A 19,207-nucleotide genomic window follows, 5' to 3' on the forward strand; every position below is an offset into this window, starting at 1 on the left:
CCAGCTAAACAGCTAATAGGTAGCTAAGTAAAAAAAGTTATCTTGTGTTCAATTAGCTAGCTTTCTAGCTTTTTGAATTCTGGCGCTTATGGCTGCCGCTGCTCACCCACAGAAAAACTTATCCTGTGACTGTAAAGTGACCTTGACAGTTTTGAATGGCGCTTAGAAATTGAATGTATTCTTATTATGATTATTATGATCATTATTATATTACTATTATATTATTATATTACTATTATTATATAACCATTATTATATTATTATAATATTATATTATAATATGATATGATGATTATTATTAGTAGTAGTAGTAGTAGTAGTAGTGTTAGTATTATTATTATTATTATTAATACAGTAGAGCCTGGGTTACGCATGACTTCTGCGTATAAGTCGCAGGTCATATTTTTAAAGAAAATGAAGGCTTTTGGGTACACCTTATTTAGCGGAAAATCCGCTATATGTATCTATATATTGTCAGCATCGTGTTGCTGGAATCAAAACTTCAAAGCAAGCAGTCCAAAATATATATATTGAAGTTAGCCTCGGCTAAACAGCATTCTCACAATCTACTCTATATTCTTATCACATGGATTTCAATTGCACTCAAAAAAGAAAAGGAATGACATGATTGATTGATTGATTCCTCAATCAATAATACAAAAATGTCTCCCAGCTTGAATATTTTCTTTATTGCGTTTTTTTCAAACTTTGCCGATTCATCTGCTCTGAATCGTCCCCAAAGTCCTCCGATTGAAATGCCATCAGTCCAAAGGTGCCGCCATTTCTAACTGTTGTCCGATTCATCGGCCTGGCGTAACCAAGTGAAGAAGCCGGTGACGGATTTGAGGGCCACGCCTTTGCCCTGCTGCTCGGCGGGATCCTTACACGATTCCCATTTGTAGAACGCGTCGTCTTTGATGATTTCTTCATCGTAAAGTGCGTCAAAGAACATTCGCAGCAGATCTGATGGTGGGAGGAGAAGATATTTTTGTCGCTTAAAAACAAATGAAGCCTTGGGCCTTCTCATGTTCTCATGAAGCCTTGGGCCTTCTCATGTTTTCCACATGAGAAGGCCCAAAAGCATTCTGATAATGCGTTGCACCACATACAGGTAACATCCGACTTACGACCACGACCTCCAGACCCTATTTTTAAAATTGTAATTCTACACCTGGCACCGCAACGCGCGAGCAGGCCGGCGACGTGGAAAAATATCATACTGCGCGTTTTGGGTATTTTAGATGCTATAAAACGTTTTTCTGGTGTCAGTTAAAAAACAAAAAAGTGATGTCGGTTGTCCTTTAAGTTTCTTCCAATGATAAGATATTTCCTGGCTGACGGCACCCTCCAGTGGACGTGTAGTAAATCACACTCGTAGCTGTGGAGTGATTCAGACATAGCACTACTGAAGGCCTAGCGCTGAAATACACTTTTGTCATTTAAATAGCCTGATAGTGCAGAAAGCTAAATTTAGCTTGTAATTGTTAGCATCAAGTCACTCACTGGCCGGCTGCTCCATGTGCACCATGAGAGCCTGTAAGGCATAGAGAGCTTGCAACTCTTTCTGTTCATCCTTCAAGAATTTCTGCAGCAATTTGGCCCTCTGATTGATCATCTCGTCATTCACCTTGTAGGGATTGTCACCTGCAGGTCAATAAAAAAAGTACAATAAAAAGCAAAATCAGCAACATGTGGATTACAGCTCAAATATAGTGCTGCTGAACAGAATCGTTTTTGACCTGTACTACAGACAATGCATACAGCTAACATGGATGATTTTTGGAATGTGGGAAATTTTTGTTTTGGTTGGCTTGTTTGGGTGCCAATAAAGCGCTGGCCATGGCCTCTGGTAATTTTTCACCTTCCACAAGGGGGCAGCATTCCCCTTTTTTCCATGCTAGCGCTTTGTTCCAGCTTCAGCTGTTGTTAAAGCGATATATCAACCAATATTGTGTTGTTGTTGTACAGCCACCCTCATTTCAAGCTCATATAACTCCAGACCGATATAGCTTAGGAATTAACTCTTTTTATTCTGATGCAAGGAGAGCGTCTAAGGTTTCTTGCACTGCATTGAATGATTCTGTAGTCCTGACGACCAAGCATTTGTTCTTAGACAGTACGACACTTTATTTATTGTTTTTCTCTTCACATGATCAATTAGCTAGCTAGACAGAAAGCTAGCTGGATATAAAGCTAGCTAGATAGAAAGATAGATAGATAGAAAGCTAGTTAGACAGAAAGCTAGCTAGTTCAGCAGAAGTGAATCAAATGGGTTTGGATCGGAGAACCATACACATATCTTGGGTATAGCTAGATAGCTAGCTACGTAGCTAGGTAGAAAGCCAGCTAGGCGGAAAGTTTGCTAGATAGACAAAAAGCTTGCGAGATAGACAAAAGCTTACTATATAGATAGAAAGCTAGCTAGATGGAAAACTATCTATCTATTTGAAGAAAAACTTATCCTGTGACTATAAAGTGACCTTGAGAGTTTTGAAAGGCGCTTAGAAGGGCCACGAGATGGTGTTAAATGATGAAATAAAAATTATTATTATGATGATGATTATGATTACATTTTTATCATCTTGAACAGGGAACTTAAGGTCAGCAACTCACAGATGATTGCCGACTGGCAGATACAAGTCATCAATACTCTGACAAACATGTCGGAGGAGGCTTGCTGCTCATCCAGGTTGGCCTGCAAGACAGAAACATGGCTGTGCTAACATGCTAAATATTTTTAGCAGCATTGTTGTCGGCCGCTGACGGTCGTTGCCAGACTTCACATATAAGGCGCAGTGTCATCCTTTTGAAGAAAATCAAGCCGTCTTGGTGTGCCTTATACACCGGAAAATAAGCTATATAACATTTCAGAGTCATTAACAAATATATAATCATACTTAATTACTAGATAACATCAATGAATTGTATCTGTGAATCACTTATCCTGACTAACATAGTTAACAATCATTTTTATGACGATAAAATAGACAACTAAAGGACAAAAACAGAAAATGGAAGCAGCTCTTTGCTATCTATTAGCTGGCTAGTTAGCTAAGTGAACGCTGGTGCGTATGGCTGCCGCTGCTCACCCGCAGAATAACCGATTTTGTGACTGTAAAGTGACCTTGAGAGTTTTGAAAGGCACTTAGAAAAAACGTATTATTATTATTTTTATTATATCAAATCAAAAGTCAATAATGACTGTTATTGTGGTTTATGTACGGGGACTAGCTACCTAGCTATCTATTTATTTGCTATTTAGCTATCTAGCTAGCTACCTATCCGTTTGCCATCTATTTGCTATCTAGCTTGCTGTCTGGCTAGCTCTTTTTGCCATCTATTTGCCATCTAGCTATCTATTAGCCAGCTTTCTATCTATGTGAGTTACTTCTGGGTTGAGTGAACGCTGGCGCGTGTGGCTGCCGCTGCTCACCCACAGAAAAACTAAAAAGTCCAATAAAATACGCACCTCAATCCAGTGGATGATTCTTTTGCTGTCAGCCTTGTCCTGGATGAGTCTTTCAAGTTGTTTACTCAGCTCGGCAGAACTCATCTTCTTGGCTTTTCTCTTGTCAGGTTCTTCAGCCAGGGTGAATGTCACATTCTTCAAAAGACAAATGGTGCCTTGTTACGACTCCATCTTTCAATATATCAGTCGAGGAGGTAAGAGCCATGGTGACCTCTGACCTTTTCAGTGACAAACTTGTTGACATCGACGTCCTCAGGGAGGAAGTCTTTCCATTGGAGTCCCGCCTCCCGCCACATTGTGCCCACCTTGTCATGGCTCTGCTTGTGGGATGTCCACATTTACAAGGATCATTAAAAAATAGATTATTTCCATCACAATAATAAGAATAATAATAATAATAATAATAATAATAATACACTGCCTTTACAGCAGCTCCTGTATGTTGTTTTTGCTGCTGTGAAATGTCAATGTGTCCAATATGAGACATATAAAGGCTCATCTAATAGGATGTAAAAATCCAGGTGCAGATACAAAGGTCACAATAAATCAAACTATTGAATAATGATAAAAGTCAGGTTAAAAAAAATTGAAATACAGATGATATAGTTGCAATTGCACACAAAAATTGTAAGCCTACAGTGTACATGATTAGCCGCGTCAAAGCGCTGAACTCACCATCTCTTTGCAGAGTAAAGTGAGGATACGGACAAGCAGTTCTCCAGCTTTGTCCAGAGGGATCAAAGGCTTTGAAATCTCCCTGTAAAAATCCAAAAGAGAGAGATAGCATTCGCAAATCATATTTGGTTTTTTGGAATCTTTCATGAGAGCAACCTGAACAGGTGTCCAATTGGGATTCCTCCTTCACGGAGCATCGGAGTGATCAGTTCTGACAGGTAGAGCCACATGTGCGGGATATCCACGGCCAGTTCTTCAGCCAACACCAGGATTTCATGGAGCCTACAGAAACGTGATCACGTCAAGGACAACCGACACCTCCGGACAAGTTGCGTCCATCATTTGTAAAATCGCTTCAAATCACTTCTACTGAACATTTTTTTACAAAGATTCCACCGCACAGAGCTAGAGTTTACCTTTTAAGACTGAATATTCAGGAAGTCTTGTTTTCGAGTTAGTGACGATTCCTGACGTGACATCACGTCAGGAACGCCCCTGACCGAGAAAGCCACACACAATGCATTTTGGGTACTTTGTTTGCTCTGAAAACTTCGTGTTGATGGCGAAATTGGAAGGAAAACTACATACATAACGCGATAGTGAATCGTTGTGTGTCGCACCAAGAGAACTATTTAATACTAGTTGACACAAATTCCCAGCGGACACATCAGCCCATTTCCAACGGAGCTTGGGCGCCATCTTGTGCATTTTCCGTGACGCGACATTGGAGTCCAGATGGCTGGAATTGATACGGAAGGACTTCTTTCATCGATTCCAAACATTTAAGAAGAAAGCATCTTCTCCCAATCTGAAGTCTCTGAAGCCATTGTTTTGATTCTGGCGCAAGGCAGTTTGTGAAGGAGTATCGTGGCGTGACGTCACGAACAAGGGGGCGGGACTTTCTAAATCTTCCGAGCTCATTTTGTGGCAGTTTTGGGAGACTTGAAGTCATTTTTATTGATGTTTTGCGTTAGACTAAAAACATCAGCCTGCGTGTTTTGGCTATTTTAGATGCTATAAAACGCTTTTCTGATGGAAACAAAAGAGTGGTGTCGGTTGTCCTTTAAAAGCTTTCTGAATCTGATTCATATAAGGCGCGAAAATGATGGCTTTTGGATGCGCCTTACACACCGCAAAATACGGTACGTAATCACAAGTACGCACTTGCATTTTGCATGCATTTTTAAAATTCTACTGTGTTTTGAATGCCACGTTTGTGAATCCATTTTTGTGTTGGTTAATAAGAGGGCGTGGCTTTGTCCATGAATGGCGGGAGGGGATAAAGGGGGGCGATGGCTGAAGTGAGGCGAGTTGCTACCGACCCTTTCAAGTACTGCTCCGGAAGGAGGATGCCGCTCTGAAGTAGGCGGTGCAGCAGGCGAGCCAGGTTGTCCCTTGTGACGGCGTTCTGCTCCAACGTCGACTCCAGACCCAATTGGACAAACACAAACAAGAGGCGAGGGCAGTTCAACTCGCTCACGCATTGCAGGGCCTCCTGTAGCGACACAGAAAGAAAAAAAAAACAACATGATTGGTTATCAATGCATGCGGAAATTTACATTTCACAAATTTGATCAAAATCTTATATTCAAAATAGACGTTTCGACTCATCATGCAAGCACCCAAACACCTTGATTTTCTTCAAAAGGTGACGTTGGTCCTTATATGCCGAAAAAAAAATGGAAAATACACCATTCATTGGGGGTGCGCCTTATAATGCATTGCGCCTTATATATGGAAAACGTTTGAAAAGACACCATTCATTGGGATGTGCGCCTTATACTTCGGTGGGCCTTATACACCATAAATAATGAGTAATTTGACAAAGAAGAAATATAAATGAAATGTATTATTCTCATGAACAAATATTGATTTCCGGTGTACTTGATGTCGTGAAGCGGCAACCCGTCACAAGTGCTTTTTTGGCAGTGACTAATGCAAATTTTAAAAAAGGGGAAAGAAGGTGTTGTTGTTTTTTGGTCTTACCTTGATGTCAAGGATATGGAGGTATTCTTCAATGATGGCTTTGGATTTTTTGCTCAACTCTTCAACAGTCAAAGCAGGCTCGGTGGCGCTTTGAAGAGGTGGAAGTGGACTGGAAGCTTTTTCTCTCCTCACTGTTATCAAAACAACAGTAAAATGTCATGACCAGGATAGGATCAGGTTGACCAAAATGCAGCAGCGACGCCATTTCTTCCGTGTTAGGCAGACGACGGGCGGGTGGAAAGGCCAGAAAAAAAAAAAAAATCGGTCGAAAGTTGCACGAATGGACGCAATGTATCATAAAATGTATTATTATATAGAGTGACCTTGAGAGTTTTGAAAGGCTGGCTATCTAGCTAGCAAAGTAGCTGTTTGTATTGTATTATTATTATTATTATTATTATTATTATTAAATGGTGTTGGTGACAAACGGGAGTAGAAAGAAGAGGGTAAAAACTTTGCTTGGGTACCGCGCTCTTGACTCCGAGTTCTCTCTTTGCTGCCGCCATCTTTTTTGTCATCTGTCCTATTAGCGACTTTGCGCACTGGATCTGCCGAACGACGTTGCTCTCTTTCTCGGTCCTCGTTTTCCCGAGTGAAGCTGCGTCGGGCGGCGACTTGTGGCCTGTTTCGCTCACGGTCGTCACGTCGGTCATGTCCCCGATCGGAACGATCGGAACGCTCGCCTCGCTCTCGACTTGCGCCGTTTCTGGATAGGGGACAAAGTCAAAGCACATGTGGGGGAAATGAGGTTTGATTTAATTGGTTCCCAGACAGAGTGTTTAAGGCAAAAAGTGTGTATCCCCAAAATTAATTTCCCATAGGAAACCATTCAAATGAGAATAATCCGTTCCAAGGTTCCCATAAAACATCATTTTCTACTAAATAAGACTTAAAGCTACACAAAATATACCTTATTTTATGAATAATAAATGTGCTAATATATAACCAATAGATAACTAGCTAGATAGCTAGCTCGATAGCTAGCCAGCTAGATAGCTACATGGACAACTCTTTCAATCATTGGTGAAGAAGGAAAGCGCTACTGATTCTTCCGATTCTAAATAAAGGCTAATCTAATCCAATTCAATCCGCCGTACTGACAATGTGAGCATTTTTTTCAATACAGTTCCAAGTGTTCTCACCTGTGAGGAAGCCGTCTGTCTGACTCTGAAACGCCTGACGAGGACTGTTGCAGAGCCGAGAACCTGTTGGCGGCTGGACGGCCCAATTCTGCAGCAGCCAGGGAAGAACAACGCACTCATAAATGCTTTGATTCATACTCAAAACGTTGTGTAGATATAGAACAGGAAGACGTACCGGAATCCATTAGCTTGTTGGCGCTACCACCGCTACTGCCCTTCCCCCAGCTCAAAGCACCTTTGCCTCCTGGAGCCAAACACTGAGTGTGCAGATCAAAAGCAGGTGCCTGAACAAAAAAGAATAAAAAACATAAAAAATGAACAGTTTCAACAGATTCAAACCAAAATCCCACCTGGAAATGAGAGAATGAGTGAATGGACATTGGATAAGACAGTGTGGCTAGATGTAGCGGAAGCCATTTTCACTTTTGAAATTCGACCTTTTCAATTGTGTGTTTCGATATCATGCTAATTTTATTAGCGATACAGTGATACCTTGGCATACGAACTTAAATGGTTCCCGGAAAGTGTGTGTAAGGTGAAATGTGTGTATTCCAAAGATTAATTTCCCATAGGAAACCATTAAAATGAGAATAATCTGTTTCCAGGTCACCATAAAACATCATTTTTACTCAATAAGCCTTAAAACGACACAAAATATACCTTATTTTATGTATAATAAATGTGGTATAAGAGACACCTGCATTCTTACATTTAATCCTTGTTTTGGTCTGTGAAATGATGATCTGTTTGAGTGTCATCTGCTGGTTTTAACTGTCAAACAACAGCAAACTTGAAATGGAGGAATGGGATTGGTTGAATTGAGATTGACATGCAACACAAGGGTGGCAAGCCATCAATGACCATTACAAAGGTCAATAAAATGACTTTGTTATACAGTACAGTTTATTTATTTAATGATAATACCATAGCACATTTATTATACATAAAATAAGGTATATTTTGTGTATTTCTAAGGCTTATTTAGTAGAAAATTGTGTTTTATGGGGACCTGGGAACGGATTATTCTCATTTTAATGGTTTCCTATGGGAAATATTTCTTTGGAATACACACTTTTCACCTTACACACTCTGTCTGGGAACCAATTAAGTTCGTAAGCCAGTGTATTTTCCAAGAGCCGGCAGTACCTTTGGGAATTTCAATTTGCCATCATAAGTTCGGTTCTTGGATATGGAAACGGTGTTCCAGCCGTCATCTTGTGGCGAAACGCCACGACCAGGAGTGTGACTTCCACCACGACTCGCCGATCCTCCTGCGCCCATCCGGTTTCCTGGACTGCCGAAAGACTCTTTTTTGGTGATGAGGGCGTGTTGGACTTTCATCTGCTCTCTGTGCTCCTCCAGCTCAGCTTCTTTATGGATCTGGTCAATCGTCTTTGGGCCTTGGTCACCTCGTCTGGGAACCCAATTACTCTGACGTGGATGCCAGAGAAAAATTCAAGGAGAATAAAACTTAAGACGGCCAAAAATTGAAAGAAATAGCGTCAAAATGAGTTGCGCAAAAATCATACAAAGAGTTACTTCATCAGGCTTTCTGTCTAGCTAGCTATACTCAAGACCTGTGTATGGTTCTCCGATCCAAACCCATTTGATTCTCTTCTGCTGAACTAGCTAGCTTTCTGTCTCATCTATTAGCTGTCTAACTAGCTAGCTAGCTGGCTAGCATGTGGCTGCCGGCGCTCACCCACGAGCGAATGAGTTAAACACTGCCCGATGTTGAGCTGTGAGCGGGTATAATAAAGTTGCTCAAACATAAAATGGAGGGATGAGCGTTTACCCGTCGAAGGTCAACCACATCTTGCAACATAAAGCGAATTCTGGAACTGGTCTTCTTTTCCTTGATTACTTTGTCCATTTCTTTGAAGTACTGGTCCATAGGAGGCTAAAAAATAAAAAATAAAAAAACACGCAAAAAAAAAAAAAACAATGGTCAGTGTTATCGTTTTGTTTGCTACATTTTCCAAATTAGCAAGCAGAAGCTACAACTAGAAGCAGTGTCTGCAACCAGTGTTTGAAATGACGTCTGCCCGGAGGCCCGGGGCGTGCAACTTTTACGTCGGGCGTACAACTTTCAAAACGTCTCGACCCGGGTGGTCGACAGCTTCTTCAAGAAAAAAAAAAAAGATTTGTTTCAAATCAAACGTTTGTATTATTCAATAAAGCTAAAGCTACAAGCAAACTGCTACAAACCACGTAGACTAGCGCCTTTCAAAACTCTCAAGTACACTTTACAGTCACGGTATAGTCCGAAGCACGAAACAGGCTTCTGATTGGCTGCCGTGCCGAGTATGCAAATTGCCAAACGAAGCGAAATTCAGAGACTTCCAAACCGAATGAAGATTTCGGGAATAATTTATTCTGATTTTGGAATTTTTCGAAAAGTTGCACGGCCCCGGGCATCCGGGCAGACGTTATTTCAGACCCTGCTATAAGTGTGTGGTGCACCTTGGACTTTTCAAAGTCGAGATCCTTTCCAATGGTGGATAAAAGTCGACACAGGCACTCCAGAGACTCCTCATCGTGGTTTTTCAGTAGCTTGACGATGCACTCGTGCATGATGACTTCCGTTAGCATCTTTAGCTTGAAAAGCTCACCGATGAATTTAATATTTCCCAGTGAGCGTCTCCTCGCCTTGTTTTTCGACTCTTCCAGATCCTCCATTAATCGTTGCTTCTCATCCTGAAATGTGATGTACAAAAAAAAAATGTTTTTAGAGTGAATAGTAAGGTGAAAAATACAAATACTTTGAAGTGTACAATAATACCCCTTCTGCCGCCTCCAGCTCACGTTGCTTCTTTTCAAAGATCTCATTTTCATATTTATCCTTCTCAAATTCATTCTGGCATCGAATCAACAGAAGCTTCCGGAAGTTGACGGTTTCCCCCGGCTTATTTGTGGCTTCAACTTTGATCTGAGAAGTTCAGAATATGTATTGCCATTTATACAATAGATAGATTTATATCATAATAATAATAATAGCCAGCTAATAGATAGCTGGCTAACGAAATAGCTAATATGTTTCCTGACTCAAATAGCTAGCTAACTAGCCATATTGCTAATAGCTACCTCTCCAGCTGCCAAGATACCCAATAGATAGCTTGCTAGCTAGATAGCTAATATGTGTCCTGACCCGTCCAGTTGCAAATGGCTGAAGAGTTGCTAGCATGCCCAGATAAAAAGGCTAATGTCACTGTCTTTTTTTATAAGGCGCACAAAACTCATAAATAGCTAGCTAGCTATTAGACAGCTAATAGATAGCAAATAGATAAGAAATAGATAGCTAGCTAAGTAGTCAGCAACGGTGACCCCATTCAATTGGTAATAACTCAAATAGATCAATTTAGCTAGCTAGCTAATAGATAACTAACTAGCTAGCTAATACGTCTGTGTAAGATGACGGCTGAAGAAACCTTCTCATCGATAGCTAGCTAATACTAAACTAATAAATAGCTAGCTAGCTAGTTAGTCAGCTAATAGATGACAAATAGCTAGCTAGCTAGATAGCTAGTTACAGTCTATACTTGGCAATAAAGATGATTGTGATTGTGAAATGCTCATATTTGGCTTGCCTGAAGGCCTAGAAGTGACATGCAACATGCACGGCCCGCCACTTGGAATAAGAGTCCGTCCGCTTTTGATACGTACCCCAATAACGCAGCGGCACATGTTAGCATAGGCTACGGAAAAGTCCGGCTCGGAGATGGCCTTCTCAAAGGTCAGGTCGATGACACCTTTCAGCCTCTCTTCCGTGTCGATGGTGAGTTGGGAAACTTGTTTCATCAGCTCTTGAAACTTTTGCGGCGTCAGTTTGTTGAGGATACTGCGCACCTTTTTAAATAACTCCTGCGTCTTGACTTGATCCGGATCATTTCCCACGGTTTCTTCTGCGGCGCTACTACGCCTTGTCTTTTTCAGAGAAGGCTTCCAGGCCTTCTCTGCTTTGTTTAGCTTGACGTCTTCATTCAGTGACACGCTGGTGATAATTTTCCTCGGTTCTTTCCGTTGCATCTGCTGAGACCGGCGCGGACCACCGATACCGACACCCAAACCGGAAGGCTTTAAATAAAGGAAGACAGAAAGTGAAACACTACGTCATCTGCGATGATGACAAACGAATGCAATTTACCGGTCCTCGATTGCCTCCTCCTGAGCCTGGCCTGCCAAGGTTAGCAAAGGAAGGTGTGAAATCAGGACCACAAGTCATTGCAGGTGTCCGACTGGGCTCAATTTGGCGCAAAGGCGTCTTGTTAGCCTGAACACAAAAGAGTCACATCAAATCGTAAAATCGCAAAATTGTGAAATCGTAAAATAATAAAATCGTAAAGTCGAAAAATTGTGAAATCGTAAAATAATAAAATCGTAAAGTCGAAAAATCGCAAAATTGTGAAATCGTAAAATCGTAAAATAGTCAAATAATACAATCGTAAAATAATAACATAATAATATAGTAAAATCGTAAAAGCGTAAAATAATAAAATCATAAAACAATTAAATAATTAAATATGTAAATACTTAAATAATAATAAATTTCATTTATAAGCACCTTTCAAAACTCTCAAGGACACTTCACAGTAACAGGACATTTTATCTGTGGGTGAGCAGCGGCAGTCACACTCGCTAATAAATAAACACACTCAAAATAAATAAATAAATAAATAAATAAATAAATAAATACACAGCAAACACAACATAAATGAATCTTCTTTTTCTTTCGGCTTTTCTTTGGCCAGCGCTTTATCGACACCCAAACAAGAAAAAAAATTGAGAATGGCGTTCTCAGGGTTTTTTTATTTTTTTTATTCTTTATCCCATAAAAATTAAATGGCGACGATAAGCTATGTTGTGTGTTATTCGTGTACGTGGTTATATAAATACCTTGTCTAGGACCACATCATTGATGGCGGGAAGACCCTCTGGCTTATTCATGCTGACTGAGATAAATTGAAATCCCAGAAGAAATGCACGGTCATACTTTTTCTTCTCCTCCGGATTGATTGGCTTCCATTTTTCTGGAAAGAACACATTGGGAAAACATTACCAAAAAAAATTAGTACAATGATTTACCAATTATCTTTAAATAATTCAAATAGATCGAAAGTTAGCTTGCTAATAGATAGCTAGCCAGCCAGATAGCTAATATATAGCAAATAGCTAGCTAGGTAGGTAGCTGCTAATAATAATAACAACCTTCTTTGTACTGATACTCCTTATCAGTTGTTGTCTGCTTAGGTGCGATTGGTCGAATGTTCTCATCCGCGAGCTTGTCTTCCAACGCTTGAGACGGAGCAGGAGGTTGGGTTTCTGCTGAAGTTCCCGGAACAACCTCGGACTCTGGTGGGACAACTACTTTCTCCTGGAAGAAAATATTTTGAATGACACGGACTTGAATGAAATGTCGTGTTTGAAAGAGTCGAATAGAAAGCCACCTCTTCAAATGCATCCGACAGATCGGCGACGCTCTCATTTTTAGCCTTCATTTTCCTCTTTGTCTTTGGCGTCGCTACAGAACAAAGGACAAAGTCATGAAACTAAATGAAAAATATCCAGTGTATAAGGCGCACCCAAAAGTCTTGATTTTCGTCCAAAGATGACCCTGTGCCCGATATGTGGAAAACTTTTACATATTCCTAGATTATATTTGGGGTTTTTTCCCCATTCATTTAAAGGACAACCGACGTCAGTTAGGAGCTTTTAGTTCAGCGCGCCTTATACATGGAAAAAGTTGGAAAAGACACCATTCATTGGGGGTGCGCCTTATACACCGGAAAATACGGTACTTCAGAAATCTAATACCAATAACTAGTTTTCAAATCTGAAGTCAAAAAAAATGACTGTTATTGTGGTTTATATACGACAATTTTAACATTTTTGGTACGGAATTTGGCAAGAATCTATCACCTTTCGGTTTGCGACCAAAATTCAGTGTCTGGTCATTGTTTGTTTCACACTGTCAGGTTTGTTTCGCCTTGTCATGTTTTACTCGTGATTTAGTTAGCTACTTTGGACCTTTTTGTTCAGATGATGTTTCTGCTGACTTTATTGAATAGAATTTGTCAAATACAAATGACACTTAACATGCTTGATTTACTTTGGCGGACCGAATAAAATGATGCGGCGGGCCAGATTCGGCCCCCCGGGCCTTAACTTGGACACCTGTGCTGTCGATAGTAGGGAAACGACGCACCTCGCGACATCGTTTCGACAGTCTGCAGAGGACTTGTCACAGATTCTTGGATGCTCTCATCCTTTGAGCCTGACGCCACCAGTGGAGATGCTATTGCTCCTGGGCTACATTGAGGCTTTATGGTAGCCTCACTGGGGTTTTGGGAAACAGGAGGAACCGGTTCTTCAGCGTCGGACAGGGGAGATGCCACCTGGGTAATTTTTGAAGTGGGAACCTCTGGACTGATGCTACAAACGGAGTCTGCAACCGGCGTTGCGGTTGATTCAGCGAGTGACGTCCAAACTGACTTGATGGTAGCGTTCGAGGTTCTAAAGACGGGCTGCAGACAAACATCAGGCTCGGCAATGGGGCTGTCATCTTCTGCGCTAACAGCAAAGGTCTCCGGTGCTTGGTGGGGTTGAAGTGGGACATGATTTGAAAGGCAAAGCTCCTCTGGCTGAGCAATGGGAGACTCTAGAGGAGACTCCTGGTGACTAGATGATCGCATCGGTGAGGGACTTTTTGGCACATCTTCAGCCGGACCATTTGACGAGGATGACGGTGTGTTCCAATGGTCCGTAAAAGACGAAGCATCCGACGAATGGACATTGTCCTCCTTTCTAATCACCCCATCCAGATTTGTGGTTGTCCTTTCTGCTTTTTCCTGAACTGCAGAGGTGGACGTAGGATCGGGAAGGGGTGCGGGGTAGGCAGGCACCTCAGGTGGAGATGGAGGGTCTGGATTTGGTTCTCTGGGAGACGTGGCGCTGGACATTTTGTCTGTATTGGCAACAATGGACGCAGGAGGGAGGATAGAAATCGTGTTGACGGCGGTTTGTGATTTTAAAGATGGTGGCGTTGGCGCCTCGTTCATGTCAGACAAGGTTGGCTCTGCCGGGGGGACGTCATCCTGAAGAACATCAGGAGGCGGTGACAAAGATGGCAGCAAAGGTTTTCCTCGGTCATCTGGAAGGTCATCAAAAGCAAAAGAATTGGAATCAACAACATCAAATAGTTGTTTTTTTCAGTTGATGGACAATAGATCCATTTTTGGGTGCTGATGAGCTTTGGGAAGTGGACAATCTCCAACTACCAAAAATAATCGAGGAAAAGGTTTCTTTAGCCGTCATCTGGACTTCTTTGAAGGCGTCGGATGTTACGCTTCTTATCCAAGAAGCTTCGTCAGAAAACTAAAGTCTTACTGGTAGTTTAGGCCCTATATATATATATATATATATATATATATATATATATATATATATATATATATATATATATATATATATATATATATATATATATATGTATCCCTACTGTCCAGACATGGCGGTGCCGGACTCTACTATGATTGGTCCCTGCTCTCGGGTTGGGGGGAGCAGAGGACTACTCCCTGCGGCCCCGCTGATTGTTCCTATTGTCCTGACTTAACGACTGACCTAATTGCCCTATTTGCTCTGGTATCACCTCATCAGCATGACTAATCCTATGTTGCCTAAGCAGGTTGTTGTACGAACGATCCAAATTGAACCTCCCACCACCGTATCAGTTTAGTGAAGGATTTAGCTGTTTTATGAAAATGGCTTCTTTTACTCCCATTTCAAACCATCTGTGTTCTTTCGCTAAGATTTTAATGAGGTAAAATCAATGAGGTTAAAATCACTAACATGGACAAAAGGCAAATGCTGCCCCCTTGTGGAAGGAAAAACAAAACGTCGCCAGAGGTCTGACTAGCGCTTTATCTGCACCCTACTTAAGAATACATTTGGGAATTGCAGTGAATGAGTTCAAAGGTGGAGAAAGTTTTTCGTCTGAATGAGTCGTAGTTTTGTACAGTGCAAATATGAAGGTGGGGAAAAAAGGAGATGATTAGCGTTTCCACGGATTGAGTGTCTGCACACTGAACTCACCTGCTCGAACATCTGCTGGAGCAACAGCAGCTGGGCCGTTCTCACCGCTGGCCTGGATCAATCTTGTGGTTGGTCCTGATATCGCATTCTGGACAAAGATAACAATTCCTAGTTTTGGAGCCGAGATTAATCAATCCATCGTCATCCAAACCCAACTGTACAACGCTCTGAATCAGACCTCTTTTTCTACGTATTTATTAGCTAATAGCTTTTTCCTCTATTCACTTCTTTTTATTTAGCTATCTAGCTGGATATATAGTTGGATATCTAGCTGGCTACCTAGCTCGCTACCTAGCTATCTAGTGATTTGCTATTTCATATGTATTAGCTTTCTGTTGGCTGTCTGGCTGCTATCTAGCTAGCTATTAGCTGTCTGGCTCACTGGTTAGCTATAAAGGTAGCTGGCTATCTATCTAGATATCTAGCTATCTATTAGCTATCTATTAGCTCACTGGCTAGCTTTCTATCTGTTTGAGTTACTTTTGGGTTGAGTGAATGCTGGTGCGTGTGGCTGCCGCTGCTCACCCACAGAAAAACTGATCCTGTGACTGTAAAGTGACCTTGAGAGTTTTGAAAGGTGCTTACAAATGAAATGCATTATTATTATTACACATTAATAACACATTAACATTACACACAAGCATTTATGCTTTCCTCTTCAAAACTGTTTGAATCATATTGATAACTGGATGAGTAACAAGAAAGCATCTTCTCCCAATCTGAAGCCATTGTTTTGATTCTGGAGCAAGGCAGTTTGTGAAGGAGTATCCTGGCGTGACGTCACGAACAAGAGGGCGGGACTATCTGAATCTAACCAGTTTTCGAGCTCATTTTGTGGCAGTTTTGGGACACTTGAAGTCATTTTCATTGGCGTTTTGCATTTGACTAAAAATATCAGCCGGCGTGTTTTGGCTATTTTAGATGTTATCAAACATTTTTTTCTGATGTCAGTTAGGAAACAAAAAAAAAAATGGTGTCGGTTGTCCTTTAAGTGCCACATAAACATTTTGCAAACACTCCCTTGTGCCTCTCTCTCACTCACTCACTCGCTCCACGCATGGCAAGACAGCCATGAAAACTGGTATGAGCCAGAATGCTCCGAAATAAAGTGACGTTTAGTCACGGGACTAAAATGTCAAACTTAAGTATACAGAAACAAATACTTTGAAAAGTTGACTCCCAAAACAAACCTACGAAAAAACAAAATGGTTGTTCGGCATGACTGACCTTTACCGTGCCGTGTCCATTGGTCGCTATTCCGTGCTGAGTATTTTGATCCGTGGAGTGGCGTTGCTGCTGCTGCTGCTCTTGCCAATTCCACGTTTGACATGAAGCACAGAAAAAAAGCAGGCGTGTGGTGTTTAGCAAAAAAAAAATCTCAACTGTCCCAGTTTGACGAGGGTTGGGCTGGGCTCGTGCTTTGCACTAAGTAGACTAGCGACGAGTACAAATGTGACGTTCGCGAAAGAAACGGCTCTTAGAGACGTCTTTTTGGAGTGAACGACTGGAGCCGGTTCTTAATAGGGAGTCGCTTAAAGGAGCCGATTTCGCAACCTCGTGGTTGGTCAAAATCCGGGGAAGAAGACACACGCACACAGGAATATAAATAAAGTCACACAAATCTGTATTGTATATTTTTGGTTCTAAATTAACTTAAAAGACAACCGACGCCTCCGGACAAGTTGTTAAAATGTCTTCAAATGACATCTACTGAGCGTATTTGACAAAGATTCCACCGCATAGAGCTCGATTTTAAAACCGAAGAGCGATTTGGGAGCCGAAAGAGCCAGATCTTTTAAGTTAGTCGAGCCAAAAGTACCGGCTCTCTAAAAAAGAGCCGTAATTCCCATCACTGCACAGCCAGGAACTTTACTCGCTCTCCTATTTTCTCTCTCTTAATATGTTTTTCTCTCTCTCTTACTTTCCCCCTCTCTCTTATGTTCTCTCTAGCTCCCTTTTCTCTGTCTTTTATATTTTGTCTCTCTTATTCTCCCTGTCTCATTTGATGAACAGATCAGGGAGGAGTGGGAGAGAGAGAGAGAGGGAAAAAAAGGATGTCCAGCCAGTGGCCTTCTAAAGCTATGCCATTGGAATGTGCAACTCCCGCCCACAGAGACAGTTTAAGGGGCCCACAAGGGAAGCAAAGGAAAGAGCAGAATGAAACAAAAAAGACATGGGAATAGACGTATTTCAAAAGAAGGCAAATATCATCATCAAATGAGCTAGCGGCTTGCGAAATCAGCCTCTTTTTGCTCGCAAGCTGCAAACATTAACGCAAGAGCAAAAGGAAGCTGGCCGAAGAGGAAGAGGGAGTGTCACACAAATGAGGAGAGGAGGGAGGCGAGGCGAGGGCGGCCACGTGGAGCTGAGCAAATGTGCTGCTGACATATCCCACAGTCACTCCCCCTTCTCCAGCTTTTGCCACTTTCACATTGCAAGATAGATGAAGGCAGTAGTTGCTTCGGAAAACTATTCCAAAATGACCAGGATTTTAAAGGACAACCGACATTGGAGTCCAGACGGCTGGAATTGATACAGAAGGACTTCTTGAATCAATTGCAAACATGTATGCTTTCCTCTTCAGAACTATTTGAATCATCTTCATAACTGGATGAGTCACAAGAAAGCAACAATCTCCCAATCTGAACTCTTTGAAGCCATTGTTTGGATTCTCCAGCAAGGCAAGACGTCCTGGCGTGACGTCACGAACAAGGGGGCGGGACCTTCTGAAACTCGCCATCTCCGAGCTCATTTTGAAGTCGTTTTTGGACGGTGGAATATAGCTCACTGTAGCGTACTTACAATGTGAGACAATATTTCCAAAATGGCTCTTTGTCGTGGGTGTCCCTGAAACCAAGTCAAAGTCCAATCACAGGCAGCACAGTCAGTGATAAGCAGCCAAAGGGGACCCGGTCAAAGTCTCAATGCCATAGTTTCCAGTGTCAAAGGCCCAGCAAAAAGCTTTGATTTCCTTCAAAAGATGACCCTGCGCCTTATACGCCGGCCGGTGCGCCTTATATGCCAAGTCATATTGAGCCACGACAGCTCTGGAATTTTTTTTCTTACTCGGGTGCCCATAAAGCACTGGCCAGACCTCTGGCGGTGTTTCCTTTCCACAAGGGGCAGCATTTCCCTTTTATCTATGTTAGCGCTTTGTTAAAGCTTCAGCTATTGTTAAAGCGCCATACAAAACCAATATGTATATTGTATGGCATTGTATTTTGGACATCTGCCCCCATTTCAAGCTCATATAACTTCAGACCAACATCATTTAAGAATTAACTCTTTTTACCTGAAACGGGGGCTTTAATAAAGGTGTGTGTGTTCATGTGTGGATGTGTGTGTGTTCAAAGTACCTCTGTTGGTTCAGCCAGTCAATAATGTCAACAATACATCCTGTTCTTCATTGATATTCGCTGGCCTTGTCAACGGCCTCAACAGTTCAGTTCTTCGTCAAAAGGCAAAAAAGCGAGTCAGGGTGTACAAAGTGTTCAGACTGACGAGGCCTCGCTTGCCTCTCCACTGGTGAAAGAAAGTAAGAGAGTCCAACTCACATTACGGAGTTGGCATTGTTGAGCGTGAGCTACGCAGGCTAAATATAGTCAAAAGGCACACACGATAGGTTGCAAGAGAGCATCAATCTGGATGACACCTACCCTGGTAGTCATCCCCTCGGTGAGACCAGCGACTGCCCAGCTTCTTTCGAGCCAAATGCAAAATGGGGAGGAGGGCGCTTTTCTATCCTTTTTTTTCTTCAAAATGGTGTCCACACAAAGTGATTTTGTTCACTTTTTAGTTGTGCCTTTTCCAGCAGATCTCGGCTTTACTCTTCCCTGTGACCTCAGGT

General features: G+C 41.8%; 1 protein-coding gene across 1 annotated transcript; it reads right to left on the reverse strand.

The window, feature by feature from the left end:
- Window positions 1-667: 667 nt before the first annotated feature.
- LOC148888834 (eukaryotic translation initiation factor 4 gamma 1-like) lies at window positions 668-19,028 on the reverse strand. Its single transcript, XM_089014332.1, has 25 exons — window positions 19,017-19,028; window positions 16,588-16,785; window positions 15,361-15,448; window positions 13,475-14,419; window positions 12,717-12,790; window positions 12,478-12,643; window positions 12,166-12,299; window positions 11,417-11,542; window positions 10,936-11,346; window positions 10,055-10,201; window positions 9,736-9,969; window positions 9,068-9,172; window positions 8,419-8,703; window positions 7,448-7,556; window positions 7,273-7,360; window positions 6,598-6,836; window positions 6,131-6,261; window positions 5,467-5,639; window positions 4,301-4,426; window positions 4,145-4,226; window positions 3,688-3,789; window positions 3,470-3,604; window positions 2,614-2,695; window positions 1,504-1,644; window positions 668-963 (listed from the first exon to the last, which is right to left on the reverse strand). Exons 1-25 carry the CDS (start codon window positions 19,026-19,028, stop codon window positions 785-787), a joined length of 4,512 nt encoding a protein of 1,503 aa, XP_088870458.1. The 3' UTR covers window positions 668-784.
- Between the last annotated feature and the right edge of the window lie 179 nt (window positions 19,029-19,207).

The sequence above is a fragment of the Hippocampus bargibanti genome, linkage group LG14, assembly GCF_051943395.1.
Source record: "Hippocampus bargibanti isolate YZ-2025 linkage group LG14, ASM5194339v1, whole genome shotgun sequence".
NCBI classification, from domain to species: Eukaryota; Metazoa; Chordata; class Actinopteri; order Syngnathiformes; family Syngnathidae; genus Hippocampus; species Hippocampus bargibanti.